This window comes from Hibiscus syriacus, unplaced genomic scaffold, assembly GCF_006381635.1.
Source record: "Hibiscus syriacus cultivar Baekdansim isolate YM2019G1 unplaced genomic scaffold, ASM638163v2 tig00112343_pilon, whole genome shotgun sequence".
Lineage (NCBI taxonomy): Eukaryota > Viridiplantae > Streptophyta > Magnoliopsida > Malvales > Malvaceae > Hibiscus > Hibiscus syriacus.
Window position 1 is genome coordinate 1,222,069 of NW_024063306.1, and position 18,161 is coordinate 1,240,229.

At 36.7% G+C, this 18,161-nt stretch overlaps 1 protein-coding gene across 1 annotated transcript; it reads left to right on the forward strand.

Moving 5' to 3' along the window:
* The first annotated feature begins 1,330 nt into the window (after positions 1–1,330).
* On the forward strand, positions 1,331–2,341 carry LOC120178057 (3-hydroxy-3-methylglutaryl-coenzyme A reductase 2-like). The gene is made up of 2 exons (XM_039184012.1): positions 1,331–1,402; positions 1,955–2,341. Exons 1-2 carry the CDS (start codon positions 1,331–1,333, stop codon positions 2,339–2,341), a joined length of 459 nt encoding a protein of 152 aa, XP_039039943.1.
* Positions 2,342–18,161: the final 15,820 nt, after the last annotated feature.

Sequence of the window (18,161 nt, forward strand, 5' to 3'; positions counted from 1 at the left end):
TCCTAAAGACATGAAAAAAAATCCTAAACTGAATCCAACAGCATACTGAGAGGGTCGGAAATTTCATTGGCGGCAATTAAAGCAGAAAGAGGGAAGAGAAAACCCTAAATAATAGGTTTAATTATAAAATAAGTGTTGAAATTATAGCGCCTTTTATGAATAGGTGTTTAAACTAATTTTTTAAATGGTCTCAGTGCCTAACAAGTATTATCACTTTAGGTACTCGGATCGTTAACGGCGTTAATTTTTTCCGTTAAATAACATGTGTTATATTCTGATAATTTTAAATATTTTATTTAAAAATTAACAAATATATTTAAAAATATATTAAAAAAACAAGAAAATCGAAATAACCAAATTTTTTTGAAAACTTTCATTTCAAACCCTAAACTCATATCGATTATCGCCCTTTGCTGTTGACGAAGCTCCACTCGACCTCACCTCCCCCGCGACCATAACTCCTATGAAATCGTGACATATCGATGGTCGATCGGTGACGAATCAACGCTTTATACCTCGTGGACCTTAGGATGAAAATAGTGATCTCATGCAATTCTGACAACCAATCGACGACAATTATGGCGGCGATGACTAGGAGGATAACATGAACTACGTCGATAGTAGTAGTTGTGATCGAAAAGAACAACGACGACAAGTTAAAGTTAAGATTTGAGGATTTTTGGATTTGGGCTTACTTTTTCTCTCCATGTCTTTTTTTTTTAAAATGAATTTCCAAACTTTTTTTATATGTACGTATAAAAGTGGGTCATTACTTGAAAATTAATTAGGAGTATATTAGTGATATAAGAAAAAAAGGAATGAAATGGATATATTTTTATCGATTAGAACCAGAGATAATATAGTTGTAGACACCCGTTTTTGACCGGGTTTTATATTTATATTTTTATTGTATTATTTATTTATTTATTTATTTATTTATTTTATTATTATTATTATTATTTCTTTTATTTTTTTGCAAGGCCCATTTCTAACTACTCAACAACCTCCACTACTCCTACAACATCCATAACCACCCATTATCTCCTCAACTCACATCTGGGAAGGGGGGAAGCCAAAGCAAAGGATGTGCTTATAAGGTGATATGTCCATGACAGAGAGCGAGGAGGTCAAACTGATCATCAACAACAATACTGGGATCCATTCGAGCTGCATTTTGGTTTCATTGATCTTATATTGAACTAAAGAACATTTTTCTTCAACCCGATTCCACCACCAACGCTACATGTTTTCCACTTCCAATCAGCGTTTTTTAGAGTCTCAACGTCAACAGTTTCAGCAATAAAAACATCAACGGAGAGAAGATTGATAGATGGCTCGACTTTGGGATCCTTGGAACCTGGATTATGTCCATCACTGCTTGCTGAAAACTAAGGAGCCACCGGTTTGAACCAGCAATCGAATTAGCGGACTGACCAAAGACGTTATCTAAGCCAATGCCACGCATTCCTCATCGTCGCTGCCCTTATTCTGTACTGGATCCTTTTCTCTGTTACTAGCTTTCTTGTTAAAATCGTGCAGTTAAACCAGCAACTCGAGGAGCTTAAGAATCGCTATTGAGATAAGTGATGTGAACTTTAGATCTGTTGTATTTGGCCTACTTCTTATTTTATTTTTCAATAATCTTTTGTTTGAATTTCTTCACGGGTTTGTTCGGATGATTTGGAGTACTTATCTTACAATAATTATATGATGTTATCATTGCATCTATGTTTATCAATTTCTGATTTGATTAAAAAAGAAAGGTAATGTTCAGTTCAAATTACTGCTATTTCTCCAATACTGAGAACCACTTATGGAGTTGAGATTTAGGCTTTACTAATTTCCTTCTCCATGACCCTGCAATATCAATTAGAACAAGTTGATTATCTTCTAGGATTTAACTATGCAAGGCTTGATGATGATCGAATCGACATAATCGAATACTCATCTATAGCTCTCTACATTAGCTGTCCAGAAATTGTTCGATGAAAAGCCTTTGACAGATTTAACGGAGGAAGACGAGGAGATAATTAAATCTGTTGTGGCGGGAACAATTCCTTCGTATTCGTTGGAATCGGAATTAGGTGATTGCAAGAGAGCAGTTGCAATTAGGCGTGAGTCGTTACAGAGATTAATGGGCAAGTCATTGTCTGGATTGCCCTTGGAGGGGTTCGATTACAAGTCGATTTTGGGTTTCCATTGTGAGATGCCGATTGAGTACGTGCAGATTTCCGAGGGAATTGTTGGGCTGTTGTTGCTTAATGGAGGAGAGTTCTCGGTTCCCATGGCTACCACTGAAGGTTGCTTGGTTGCTAGCACTAACAGGGAAAGTTTGTTTTAAATTAAATTGCAAATGCCTTAGAAAAGGCTCCTGCATGCGTGAGATCAAACAAAAAAAACAATGCTTTTGAACTTTTGATAAATTCAACATATGGTCCTTCATCTATGGGTTCCTTTTTTATATTTATTTCATTTAGTTTATTACTTTTTATTTCATTTTTTTTCTTTTGATTTATTTAATGTCTTTATTTTCTTTATTTTCTTATTTTAGTATTTTTTTTCTTTTCCTTCTTTTCATTTATTTAATATTTATTTATTATTCTTTATTTAACATTTTTGACTTTTTAGGGATATTTTCAATCAATCAAAGGTAATTAATTTGAATCGAACTTTTTAAATTTTATTTTTAATTTTTAATTTTCGTAATTAAGACAACCGACAAATTAATTGGTACCGAAAGGGCGGTTCAAGGGTGCTAATCATTCCTTGACCGTAACCGACTCCCGGACCCGATATATTTCTGGTAAAACGCAGATCATGTAAGATGGTGTCCGACCTACCTAAATATTTTTAAAATGGTCGGTGGCGACTCCAACCCAATCAATTCAAGTCGAAGCCCAATTCCGGGCCCAACCGAAAGACGGTTCCGACAGCTTGGCGACTCCGCTGGGGACAGGTAAGTGAGTCAGGCCGAAATTAATTTCTGGTTGTCTTTTTTAGCGAAAATTACAAGTTTAAATTTTAATTTATTTATTCGATTCTTATTATTTATCTTTGATTATTTTTTCAAATAAATAGTTGTACTAACGTTTTTTAATGATTTCAGATATTTTTCAAAATTGTCATCTCTAGCTCTATACCCGAGCTCCGAACCCTTTTAAGTGGGGGCGAAAGCGACGCCTTCGTGGGAATTTATTCTCCGTATGGGCCTAGCAAGTAACCTTCGGGATTCATATACCTTATGTATTCGTGTGAATTTATTCTCCGTATGGGCATAAGGGAATGTGTCCTCTCGAGTTTAACTTAGTCCACACAAGCTTGTAATGGGCTTAGGACTAAGGGTATGACAGGCCCAAGGGGGCACCAGCAAGGAGAACTCGGGTACCTTTTTTAGAACCTAAATCGGGAGACTATAGGGAATTAGAGCCTACCCCAAAGCCTCATTTCAAACCCTAGGCTACTTTGTTTCCTGCTTTACTTTCTGTTCAAAGCATGCGAACTAGACAAATATGCGATTAGGATTTGTTTGAAATTAGCATGCGGGATAGAGATCATGTCCGGGTAGGAATAATAAGCTTGTGGGGTAGATATCATGTGGGGTAAGACATTTATTTTCATGATTATTTTTTACTATTTTCACCTCACTAACTCTTTTCATTTTTTTGTTTTATTTTATTTTATTTTATTTTATTATATTCATTCGCATCATTTAAAAGAGGTGTTGATCCGCAAAAAACGTGTTTGTTAAACATGAATAATCTGCATTAATGGACAAAGGGGTTGTAATACAGATGAAAATGCAGAGGACAGTCTACAAAGTGACTATGTGTCACATTCAATCCAGAAGACGTGGTGCCCACAATTGAAGAGTATATCACTCTGCTGCATTATAAATGTAACACCCCAATTTAGGGGCTAAATTTAAGAAAATATAAATTGGTGGATTTAATTTGGTATTTTGAAAGAAACAGGGGATTAAATTGTAAAGTTCTAAAGTTGGCAAACCGTTTTCAGAAGTGCAGAAAGTTCAGTGGCTAAACCCATGATTTAACCATTTTTTTAATATGTTGAATTATAAATCTGATTCTCGTGCGCAGGCAGCAGAAATTTTCCAGATTTCCCTTCTCCATCAACCCAACTTCCAACTCCGATCTACTCGCCGTCCGACCTCCAAACGACGAGCCGAAACAACCATCGTGTTCGTTGTCAACCGAGGAACAAAACCCCTCAAACCTTTCGTCGTGAATCATCGCCGTTCGTCGTGAATTTCAGTCGAAAGTATCGTCGGTAATAACTCGGTTTTAGTTGGTTTTTCATCGATTCACGACGATCGGGTCATCCGTTTACGACACCTCCCGCACCATCGTGTTCCTTGTGTCGTTCCGAGTCCACCGGTGTTCTCCTTTTTCTCCGGCGGCGGCGGCGCGTTGGGAGGTGAATCGGTCAAACTTCCCGATTTGTTGAAATCGAGCTCTCCGCCGTTCAAAATTGTGAACCGAGCTTTGTAAGTATCTCGATATCGCTCAAAATAATTTTTAGGAATTTTTCCGAGAATTTTCCGACATTGGGTTATTGTTCACGCGCCGCACGCGCCACCACCTGAGAATGGGCTTCGTCTGGAAGCATGAGGAGCCGTTTGAGCCGAGCCGTTTGAGCCGAGCCGTTTGAGCTGAGCCGAGCCGTTTGAGCTGAGCCGAGCCGAGCCGCCTAGACCGAGCCGTTTACTGTTGACCACCGTTGACTGACGTTGACTATAGTTAACCAAAACTTTGACCAGCTTTGACCGGGCATTAAACGACCTTTGACTTCGACCGAGTATACCTATCTTGATAGTTTTCGACGTTCCAAATCCGATTCCGCAATCCATTTTCCGAAATTCGGACCCGAAGGCCTCGATATTGCCGGTCAAACCCGTTGACTTTGATTTTGACCGAAAATTCCAAATTTTCGAAAAGTCATACTTTATGCTTTCGACGTCCTGAATCCGAATCCGAAGTCGGTTTCACCAAATTCAAACCCGGTAAGCTGTTTTTGACTGATTTATCACCCGATTCGATCCGTTTATCGCAATTAAGCTCCGTTTCTGATATAATTTATGTTGATATGTATCTGAGGAATTATTAGAAGTTGAATTGAAGATCAAAGGCGTTCGAATGGAATTTTTATGGTCGATCAGTATTGCACAGAAATCGAGGTAATACTTTACTACCTCTTTATGCTTTATGGAGCATGTTGATATTGGTAAATGCATGAATAAGATAATGTTGGTCACTTTTGTAGAGTTGAATAATTTATTCACTCGATATGAATGTGGTAGAAATTCTGTAACTGAATACGGATCGAATGACTAAGATAAGAGATTGATAATTGTTAGAATTAAATTACAAGTTTGTGATTGGTGATAAAGAAATCAGCTCTGGATTTGTAACTTATTTTATATCATCAAGGGTTAAATGTTAAAGATACTTGGATGAAAAATTATGAGAATACTCCGATATGGTAAAATTACGAAATTACCCTTATGTTGGAAAATGACAAGAATTGCCCCTGGAAGTTGGTTAATAACTCTGAAAATACATATTGATCCGATATAACTACTGATGTGCATAAGAAATGTTAGTTTTATTTGGAAATTTTGGATAATCGGTTTTAATCCTATGAGAGTTTGTGAAGGAATCATTTCAAAATCAAAGAATGTTCGGGAAAGCAATTGATCATAGGATCTCTAAATTATAATTATTTTCGTTAAGTGCTAATATTGAAATTATTTGGTTAAGAAATTACGAAAATGCCCTTGAGAGATAAAATAGTCTGAATTGACCCTGAATGAGAGAGTACTTTGAGGATTTGTACTTAACTCGATTAAGTACGAATTTAATTGTTAAGATCCTGTCTTTGTACAGAAAAATTTATAATATTTCGTTTGTAAAATCTGAGAAGACACTTGACCCGAAAATATTCGAATAAGGAGTAAATACTTGAAGAGTAATTTATTGGAGGTATTCTGCTGATAGAATTGTTCGAAAGGACTGAAGTAAATGATAAGATTGAATTAAATAATAAGACCGGATGGAAGGAAATGATTGAAATAATCTAGAATTATAAAATGACCAAATTACCCCTGGAATGGAAATAACTCAAGAATGTCACCAAGCTCAGGAATGAATGGATATACTCAAGCTTTGAAATGAATAGAAAAAATGTTAAGCACCAAAATGACCAAAATGCCCTTATGACCTAGAATAAGTAAATGTCTTGGATTAATTAAGAAATCCAAATAAACATGGATGTTGTGCTACCAGTAAAAGTTGTGAAACGCAACTTAAGTGATTAACCAACGTTAGTACTATATCATTACCTGAATGATATAAGTATCACTTGAATGTTTGTTCATCTGCTCAAATTTGGAACGATGATAATTCTGGAAGTACTTGGCGCAGCTCAACTTTAGAGCGCATACAGTACTAATAAGTGGGTAGTCGTTAGTCAAATCAACCACGAATACCATAATAACTTTATTATATGAATAAATTGAAATGAAATGTAGTACAACGTGTATTTGAAAATTCAGAAACGTCTGAATTATTCTGGAAAACTTTAAAGTAATCGAGATAGACTTGCTTAACAAATGAACTAAGTAACATCAATGAGTATGGATTAAATAGGTGATTTGATGAGTTTGGAAACACTGTTGAACTTACATGATGAATTGTCATTATGGGTTATGAGCCATGGATCCAGTACGTCAGTATTTCCTGATATTGTTGAAACGTGGAAATGAAATAAAGACGTTGGAAGATTTATTCAGTGATGATTATGGGGATGATCTATGGATCTGCACTATGGTATTAAAGAGTGAATGCATTGGAAGGATAATGAATTGATTTGTTGACATGCATCAGTCTGTGAGTTGTGTAACTTGAGTTGTTTAATAATACTATCGATAGTCATAGATCGTAAATGACTTGAATCTTCGATTACATACTTTGATCTAAAATCAATTCGGTCATGTTTGAAAACGCAAGTAACGCAGAAGGAAAAGATTCTGAATACCTCATTTGGTACAATTGGGCTGAAATCCTATGAATTCAAAGTATATTCCGGAATACCCCTGATTGTTTGGGTAATGGAATCACTCGCAGTAAATCTGAATTTAGAATTATTATGTAAAAAGGTTCCTGAACGTTTTCCTGATGCACATGGAAACTTAGTGGAATTCTAAAGTATCAATCAGAAATGTCTGATTATATTGGTTAGAAATCGATTCTCTTCAATGAGATCTTATTCCTGGAATCTGATCAAGTTGCACAAGTTTGTGTTATCTATATTGATAACTACAAAATGCGTCTGAAAAATATATGGATTCTCTAGTGTGTTCCTTATATTTTGAAAAAAATTGTTTTATTGTTTTAACACGTGGTACACTGAAATCTATGGTTTCTATTTTATGGATGCACCGACTTAACGGTGATGGCTTATGGATTTGTATCATTGTATAAACTGTATCTTGGAGATACAGATTTGTAAAGTACATCTCTGATCAAGCTGGAAAATTTTTATGGACCTAATGTGACACTTAGGTAGGCTCTGCGGCCCTGAGATCATTCTCGGGTAGGCCCTGCGGCCCTAAGATGTGTTCTTAGGTAGGCCCCACGGCCCCGAAATCTATCTTGGGTAGGCTCTCAGGCCCTAAGATGTTCCCTTAGGTTAATTCTTTGTAAGATGGTTTTAAAATACGAGTTTAAAAAGCTCCACTACAATATGGTTTATGGGATTTTACTAAACTATCATTTGATTAGTGTACCTATTATGATTTTATCGTATTGATGAAACACACTAGACATCCTATTTGACCTCATGAAAACGTGATTGTATGAAAGGTTTCTTATGAACTGAGATTCATGGCTTCTACTCGATGAACTTCTAAGGGAACCCCAAATTATTCTACAAGCTGGTATACATATGATTCAATAAGGAAATTATATGGCTTTTTATTTATCTACATGTCATGTAGCATCATCTGGTAGTTCTGTATTACTGAGCTTTCCAAAGCTCACTCTATTACTCACCTTTTCAGGTTAAAACAATTGTACCAGTGCATCTATCGACTTCAGTAAGGGAGTTCTTCCGGCGTGGTTGCAGAGTATGGTATTTGTGATTAGGGGGCATGTAATTGTATTTTGATTTATATACGAGTTTGGAAATCTGTTTTATTTTTAAATAGTGATAAATGATTTTATAAGTTTACATGTTCTGGTAAAAAGTTTTAAAATTTCCGCTATTTTTACGGTGGGTCGCTCCGGTGACCCTAATGTGACTTCCCGAATCGGATCGGGCTACCCGCATCGGTCTGGGGGGGTTACATTTAGTGGTATCAGAGCTATGGTTTGAGTCAAAATTTTTCAAGATAGACCGGCCGGTCAAATGTCAAAATATGTCTGATCAGTACATGCCCCTAGACTGCAATCGTACCTCTCTGAGCCGGAACTCCAGGGCTGAGTCCCTATCTGTATTGAGTAAACCAAAGTTTCTATCTGCTAAGGCTATACTTGTACAAAAAGGAATACCAGTAACATATGTCTAAACGCTGTAAAGTATCTCATGAGCCATGTGAGAGTTATTCATCTGAGAATTTCTGACTCGACTCCGGAAATGAAATTGAGATATGTTGCTGCTCTACGAGCCTATTCACGTATCCAATGCTGAATTGATTTCACAAGAATAAAGTTGTTCTGATTATTTACTTGGACTGAGGGAGAATTCTGAAGAGATTGATTACTCGAGAAAATTTTAAATTCTTTTATTGAAATAAGGAAAAATTTATGATAAGAATGTATGCTCAGCTGGTTAAGGATAAGTGGAGGAATCGTACTTTTATAAAAGCTATTGATAGATTTGAAAGAACTGATGGAAGTTTCATTTATGCAATTATGTGAAATGAAGGAATTTCGAGGACGAAATTTTTTTAAGGAGGGGAGAATTGTAACACCCCAATTTAGGGGCTAAATTTAAGAAAATATAAATTGGTGGATTTAATTTGGTATTTTGAAAGAAACAGGGGATTAAATTGTAAAGTTCTAAAGTTGGCAAACCGTTTTCAGAAGTGCATAAAGTTCAGTGGCTAAACCCATGATTTAACCATTTTTTTAATATGTTGAATTATAAATCTGATTCTCGTGCGCAGGCAGCAGAAATTTTCCAGATTTCCCTTCTCCATCAACCCAACTTCCAACTCCGATCTACTCGCCGTCCGACCTCCAAACGACGAGCCGAAACAACCATCGTGTTCGTTGTCAACCGAGGAACAAAACCCCTCAAACCTTTCGTCGTGAATCATCGCCGTTCGTCGTGAATTTCAGTCGAAAGTATCGTCGGTAATAACTCGGTTTTAGTTGGTTTTTCATCGATTCACGACGATCGGGTCATCCGTTTACGACACCTCCCGCACCATCGTGTTCCTTGTGTCGTTCCGAGTCCACCGGTGTTCTCCTTTTTCTCCGGCGGCGGCGGCGCGTTGGGAGGTGAATCGGTCAAACTTCCCGATTTGTTGAAATCGAGCTCTCCGCCGTTCAAAATTGTGAACCGAGCTTTGTAAGTATCTCGATATCGCTCAAAATAATTTTTAGGAATTTTTCCGAGAATTTTCCGACATTGGGTTATTGTTCACGCGCCGCACGCGCCACCACCTGAGAATGGGCTTCGTCTGGAAGCATGAGGAGCCGTTTGAGCCGAGCCGTTTGAGCCGAGCCGTTTGAGCTGAGCCGAGCCGTTTGAGCTGAGCCGAGCCGAGCCGCCTAGACCGAGCCGTTTACTGTTGACCACCGTTGACTGACGTTGACTATAGTTAACCAAAACTTTGACCAGCTTTGACCGGGCATTAAACGACCTTTGACTTCGACCGAGTATACCTATCTTGATAGTTTTCGACGTTCCAAATCCGATTCCGCAATCCATTTTCCGAAATTCGGACCCGAAGGCCTCGATATTGCCGGTCAAACCCGTTGACTTTGATTTTGACCGAAAATTCCAAATTTTCGAAAAGTCATACTTTATGCTTTCGACGTCCTGAATCCGAATCCGAAGTCGGTTTCACCAAATTCAAACCCGGTAAGCTGTTTTTGACTGATTTATCACCCGATTCGATCCGTTTATCGCAATTAAGCTCCGTTTCTGATATAATTTATGTTGATATGTATCTGAGGAATTATTAGAAGTTGAATTGAAGATCAAAGGCGTTCGAATGGAATTTTTATGGTCGATCAGTATTGCACAGAAATCGAGGTAATACTTTACTACCTCTTTATGCTTTATGGAGCATGTTGATATTGGTAAATGCATGAATAAGATAATGTTGGTCACTTTTGTAGAGTTGAATAATTTATTCACTCGATATGAATGTGGTAGAAATTCTGTAACTGAATACGGATCGAATGACTAAGATAAGAGATTGATAATTGTTAGAATTAAATTACAAGTTTGTGATTGGTGATAAAGAAATCAGCTCTGGATTTGTAACTTATATTTTATATCATCAAGGGTTAAATGTTAAAGATACTTGGATGAAAAATTATGAGAATACTCCGATATGGTAAAATTACGAAATTACCCTTATGTTGGAAAATGACAAGAATTGCCCCTGGAAGTTGGTTAATAACTCTGAAAATACATATTGATCCGATATAACTACTGATGTGCATAAGAAATGTTAGTTTTATTTGGAAATTTTGGATAATCGGTTTTAATCCTATGAGAGTTTGTGAAGGAATCATTTCAAAATCAAAGAATGTTCGGGAAAGCAATTGATCATAGGATCTCTAAATTATAATTATTTTCGTTAAGTGCTAATATTGAAATTATTTGGTTAAGAAATTACGAAAATGCCCTTGAGAGATAAAATAGTCTGAATTGACCCTGAATGAGAGAGTACTTTGAGGATTTGTACTTAACTCGATTAAGTACGAATTTAATTGTTAAGATCCTGTCTTTGTACAGAAAAATTTATAATATTTCGTTTGTAAAATCTGAGAAGACACTTGACCCGAAAATATTCGAATAAGGAGTAAATACTTGAAGAGTAATTTATTGGAGGTATTCTGCTGATAGAATTGTTCGAAAGGACTGAAGTAAATGATAAGATTGAATTAAATAATAAGACCGGATGGAAGGAAATGATTGAAATAATCTAGAATTATAAAATGACCAAATTACCCCTGGAATGGAAATAACTCAAGAATGTCACCAAGCTCAGGAATGAATGGATATACTCAAGCTTTGAAATGAATAGAAAAAATGTTAAGCACCAAAATGACCAAAATGCCCTTATGACCTAGAATAAGTAAATGTCTTGGATTAATTAAGAAATCCAAATAAACATGGATGTTGTGCTACCAGTAAAAGTTGTGAAACGCAACTTAAGTGATTAACCAACGTTAGTACTATATCATTACCTGAATGATATAAGTATCACTTGAATGTTTGTTCATCTGCTCAAATTTGGAACGATGATAATTCTGGAAGTACTTGGCGCAGCTCAACTTTAGAGCGCATACAGTACTAATAAGTGGGTAGTCGTTAGTCAAATCAACCACGAATACCATAATAACTTTATTATATGAATAAATTGAAATGAAATGTAGTACAACGTGTATTTGAAAATTCAGAAACGTCTGAATTATTCTGGAAAACTTTAAAGTAATCGAGATAGACTTGCTTAACAAATGAACTAAGTAACATCAATGAGTATGGATTAAATAGGTGATTTGATGAGTTTGGAAACACTGTTGAACTTACATGATGAATTGTCATTATGGGTTATGAGCCATGGATCCAGTACGTCAGTATTTCCTGATATTGTTGAAACGTGGAAATGAAATAAAGACCGTTGGAAGATTTATTCAGTGATGATTATGGGGATGATCTATGGATCTGCACTATGGTATTAAAGAGTGAATGCATTGGAAGGATAATGAATTGATTTGTTGACATGCATCAGTCTGTGAGTTGTGTAACTTGAGTTGTTTAATAATACTATCGATAGTCATAGATCGTAAATGACTTGAATCTTCGATTACATACTTTGATCTAAAATCAATTCGGTCATGTTTGAAAACGCAAGTAACGCAGAAGGAAAAGATTCTGAATACCTCATTTGGTACAATTGGGCTGAAATCCTATGAATTCAAAGTATATTCCGGAATACCCCTGATTGTTTGGGTAATGGAATCACTCGCAGTAAATCTGAATTTAGAATTATTATGTAAAAAGGTTCCTGAACGTTTTCCTGATGCACATGGAAACTTAGTGGAATTCTAAAGTATCAATCAGAAATGTCTGATTATATTGGTTAGAAATCGATTCTCTTCAATGAGATCTTATTCCTGGAATCTGATCAAGTTGCACAAGTTTGTGTTATCTATATTGATAACTACAAAATGCGTCTGAAAAATATATGGATTCTCTAGTGTGTTCCTTATATTTTGAAAAAAATTGTTTTATTGTTTTAACACGTGGTACACTGAAATCTATGGTTTCTATTTTATGGATGCACCGACTTAACGGTGATGGCTTATGGATTTGTATCATTGTATAAACTGTATCTTGGAGATACAGATTTGTAAAGTACAGCTCTGATCAAGCTGGAAAATTTTTATGGACCTAATGTGACACTTAGGTAGGCTCTGCGGCCCTGAGATCATTCTCGGGTAGGCCCTGCGGCCCTAAGATGTGTTCTTAGGTAGGCCCCACGGCCCCGAAATCTATCTTGGGTAGGCTCTCAGGCCCTAAGATGTTCCCTTAGGTTAATTCTTTGTAAGATGGTTTTAAAATACGAGTTTAAAAAGCTCCACTACAATATGGTTTATGGGATTTTACTGAACTATCATTTGATTAGTGTACCTATTATGATTTTATCGTATTGATGAAACACACTAGACATCCTATTTGACCTCATGAAAACGTGATTGTATGAAAGGTTTCTTATGAACTGAGATTCATGGCTTCTACTCGATGAACTTCTAAGGGAACCCCAAATTATTCTACAAGCTGGTATACATATGATTCAATAAGGAAATTATATGGCTTTTTATTTATCTACATGTCATGTAGCATCATATGGTAGTTCTGTATTACTGAGCTTTCCAAAGCTCACTCTATTACTCACCTTTTCAGGTTAAAACAATTGTACCAGTGCATCTATCGACTTCAGTAAGGGAGTTCTTCCGGCGTGGTTGCAGAGTATGGTATTTGTGATTAGGGGGCATGTAATTGTATTTTGATTTATATACGAGTTTGGAAATCTGTTTTATTTTTAAATAGTGATAAATGATTTTATAAGTTTACATGTTCTGATAAAAAGTTTTAAAATTTCCGCTATTTTTACGGTGGGTCGCTCCGGTGACCCTAATGTGACTTCCCGAATCGGATCGGGCTACCCGCATCGGTCTAGGGGGGTTACAATAAAGGACTCAGAATGAATCGGGTCTACATCAAGCACAATAAAAGTCTATCTTTGAAGAATTGACTGGCAGAGGTTGCAGGGGCAAGATGAAGGTTACTGATCTTGGGAGTCCCTTTAAAGATAACAATGGCAAAATGATAGCTAAAATTGGAGACCATTGTTGATGAATTCAAGAAACAGACAAATGAACTTCACATAGTTCCTATCAATTGAGGGCTCCAATAACATATTTGTTGGGAACAAGTTCAACAAAAGATAAATGTCAGAGATGCAGTCATTCGAGACTTCTTGGGCCAGTACAAAAAACAACTCAACATTTGCACAGTTCATCCAGCGAAGCCAGAGCGGTTTGACAGGTTATTCAACCGGTGACAGACAAAGATAGAAGACTAGTCAACATGTCAGAAGCTGTCAGGATATTTTTGTCTCTTAAAAGATAAAACACTTGTGTCCCCAATAAGGATTATTCATAATAACAGGCATATTATTTGGATCAATGTCTCGAACATTGCATGCATCATGCATTCTTGCATATTTCGCATTATTTTTCTCTTTTTTCACATGTCTCATAAAAAATGGGAACATTTCGATCATGTTCTCATGACCTACGAAATAGCGTTACCAACAATTTTTTTACACCCACGTAGTGTTACCATATCTAGTGGAACCCATGAAGCCCCTATACTCCAAGTGGTATGATAAGAGTGCCCATTGCGAATATCACGACATTGTCCCCGGGCACACAAATGAGAACTACTCCACATTCAAGAGAATCGTACAGAAAATACATAACAAGAACTGGATCGACTTCAACAACTTGGGGGAATCCAAGTGAGGGAGATAATTTCATCATTTGAGGCATTCTGTTTGAATTTGTTTTCTTCATTTTTTTTTCTTTCTCAAGTTTTTGTAAGGACTTTTAAAGAAATTTATGTTACTTTAAAGATGTTAAGCAATGAATCACATTTGCAAACTTGCAATTCTTTGAATATCATTTGAATTAAGAAACTCAGTAAATGGTTCAAAGTTACAGATCTTTGACGAAGTAACATGACTTAAAATAAAGACTTTGACTTACCCATAATATACACTCAAACACCGTACCCTGCTCTTGCAATTAACCAATATAACATTTTCCTTTCATAAGGTGCGGACAACATGGGGCATCCTTTTGCATATGACATTATTATACTTTTTATTTAAGACGTTCAGTGATGATAATGATCTTCACAGACGGAATAGTCGAGTAAGTGAATCTAGTTTAGGTCAGTTGCTTGAAATTGAACTCTAAAGATGAAATTTTTTACTTTCAACAACACCTAGACTATAACAGATTCTTCTTAACAATCTTAAGAAATTAAATCCGTAAAGCTGAGCTATTCCACTAAGGCAATTGGTTATAGAGGAAACTCGAAAGCCCTGGCTTTATGAATAGATGTCATTCAAACCATGACATTGCTCGGACACTTGGCAATTTGGTGTTTGCTCCACTGCTTTTTTCAGGCCGAAGACTTTGTGATGAGATGAACCCTTCAGTTAACTTGATAAAAATGATTATAATAATAAGTTGTCCCTCTAAAGCAATTGGTTAAATGCCCCGGCTTTATGGATTCAGCTAGCCAGATAACGGTAAATTAAATCGAATTTATCTAAGCATGAAGTTTCGGTAAAATAGACTAAGGGAGTTAAGGAACACCTGTTATAGTCAATTTCACACGAGCACTCAATAATTTCATTTTTAGACCGATATTTTTTGCACTGCCTTCGTTAGAGGAGCCTACAAATCTTGAACAAATGGAAGATTTCAGAGGACCAAAGTAAAAGGTCTAGTAAGTGATCATGCTAGTTGCGTCATTTTCTCAGCACCCAATTGAAATACCAAAGCATGTTGCGATATTTAAAAAAATGACATTTTGGGTTACCAAAACCTTAGAAAGGAGGTCAACCTAAGGCCAACTCATCAATTTGAACATTTGTCAAAGAGCTGTGACTCTAAAAGCATTAAAAGAGCTCTTGATTCCTTTGATATTCTTTGAACTCACGTTTACAATTTGAGTCAATTGCCAACAATATTTTACAACATTTTTTCTCCTAAAACAAGAAAAAGGAGAAAAACATTTTCAAACAGAGTAGTCTCAGATTTGAAAGGTTTGTAAAGCTAAAGCTCGAGAAGATAGTGGGGCACGATCGATTCTAAGGACCTGATTGATAGACAAAGCACGAGACTCTATCCAGGAGATAACACATAATTCATTCATATTGCATGTATCTTAGACATACTTAGGTGCATTACATTCATCATTTTAGCATACACGTTTTTGCAGCTTTTAGAGTCAAGTTTTGACTTCAGGGTGAAGGATACTCGATTCTCAAGCGCCTTCAAAGAAGGATGGTGGTTGCTTAACTCGGCAGTAAGAAGTTACACCTCAACCGACTTGACATCTCAAAACCAATTTCATATAGGTTCGAGAACCAGTTGAAAACAAATCCAGTTCGACTCAAACTCAACCATGAGCAGCATGTTTCCAGTTAACACTTTCAAACCAGATTTCAATTCCACGACGGAAGATATCCGGCTCACAAAATATGGCGAAAGGGGCCATAATTTATTTAAAGGAAATTTACAGCACAACTTAAGTCAAGAAAAGTTGTCTATCAACAAAGAACTTTCCAATTTCATTCAAAGTCTATTTCAACTTCGCAGTGAAGAAAATTGGACTCAAAACGACACAATTAGCTCGAGAGTAGATTTCAACTTCACGACGAAGGATATCTAGCTCAAGGCCAAACTTTACAACGAATGGGTCATCTATGGTTTCAACTTCATGACGAAGGGAATCGTGTCCACCCTCAACATACAATACTTGGAAGGATATTCAAGTCAGGGCTCAACTTAACAACGAAGGGGCCATCCACGATTTCAACTCCATGACGGAGGATATCGTACCTACACACCCACGATTTCAACTCTACGACGGAGGTTATCGTGCCATTTGAGGCTCAACTTCACGACGAAGGGGCTTCCCAATTTCAGGGTCAATTTCAACTTCACAGCGAAGGATATTGGACTCCAGACAACGCAAGTTCAACTTCACGACAAAGGGACCGCTGGTTGTCAATAAACAATTTCCCAATTTCAGAGCCAATTTCAACTTCACAACGAAGGATATTGGACTCCAGACAACACAAGTTCAACTTCACGACGAAGGGACCGCTGATTGTCAATAAACAATTTCCCAATTTCAACTTAACAACGAAGGATATTGGACTCCAGACAACGCAAGTTCAACTTCACGACGAAGGGACCGCTGGTTGTCAATAAACAATTTCCCAATTTCAGAGCCAATTTCAACTTCACAACGAAGGATATTGGACTCCAGACAACGCAAGTTCAACTTCACGACGAAGGGACCGTTGGTTGTCAACAAACAATTTCTCAGTTCCAGAGCCAATTTCAACTTCACGACGGAGGATATTGGACTTGGAACAATACAACTTACTTGGATTTCAACTTCACGACGAAGGATATCCAATTACCAGGCTCAACTTCACGACGAAGGGGCCATCCACGGTTTCAACTTCACGACGAAGGGAATCGTGCACACAAGCAGCATCCATCTCCATATTTGGATTTCAACTTCACGACGAAGGATATCCAACTCAAAGAATGAGTGTCTGTCAATAAACTTTCCAGTTTCAGATCCAATTTCAACTTCACGACGAAGGATATTGGACTCAAAACAACATAACTTTCATTGGATTTCAATTTCACGATGAAGGATATCCAATTCAAGGCTCAACTTCACAACGAATGGGCCATCCACGGTTTCAACTTCACGACGAAGGGATTCGTACCCACCAACAATATTCATCTTCAGGAACAAGCAGATTATCCATTGCCTTTGAGATCGTTTCTCTCGAAACAAGGGGTCACTTGAGACTAATGTACTCAAAACAAAGTTTTGTCTCTCTTGAGACAATTTCCCTTTAAACAAAATCTTTGAACAAATTTCGTCTCCCTTGAGACAATTTCTTTTAGAACAAAGTTTTGTCTCTCTTGAGACAGTTTCCCTTGAAACAAATTTTGTCTCTCTTGAGACAGTTTCCCTTGAAACACCAATCTTTGAATATGTTTTTCTTGAAATAAAATTTTGCCTCCCTTGAGACAGTTTCTCTTGAAACACAAAAAAACCTTTGAAAATGTTTCTCTTGAAACACCAAACCTTCGAGTTCGACTACGCTCAGCTCCAAGACACATCATTTGCATCATAGCTTAAGTCGAGAAGAGCTATATGCCAACCAAAGACATGATGAGTTCGATTTCATTCAGCTCGATGACAGCGATGAACTACTTTCTGGAAAAATTTTCAAGCCAAAATCTTTAAACCAAGAAGAAGACAACGATCCAATTCCAGGAAGACCAATCACATTTGAGAATACCAGACAAAAACTGGTTGTCTTTTTCGTCTTTGCCCTATTCTTGTTAACACGAGAATGTGCAAAGAGGGACAGCTGTAGAAACCCGTTTTTGACCGGGTTTTATATTTATATTTTTATTGTATTATTTATTTATTTATTTATTTATTTATTTTATTATTATTATTATTATTTCTTTTATTTTTTTGCAGGGCCCATTTCTAACTACTCAACAACCTCCACTACTCCTACAACATCCATAACCACCCATTATCTCCTCAACTCGCAT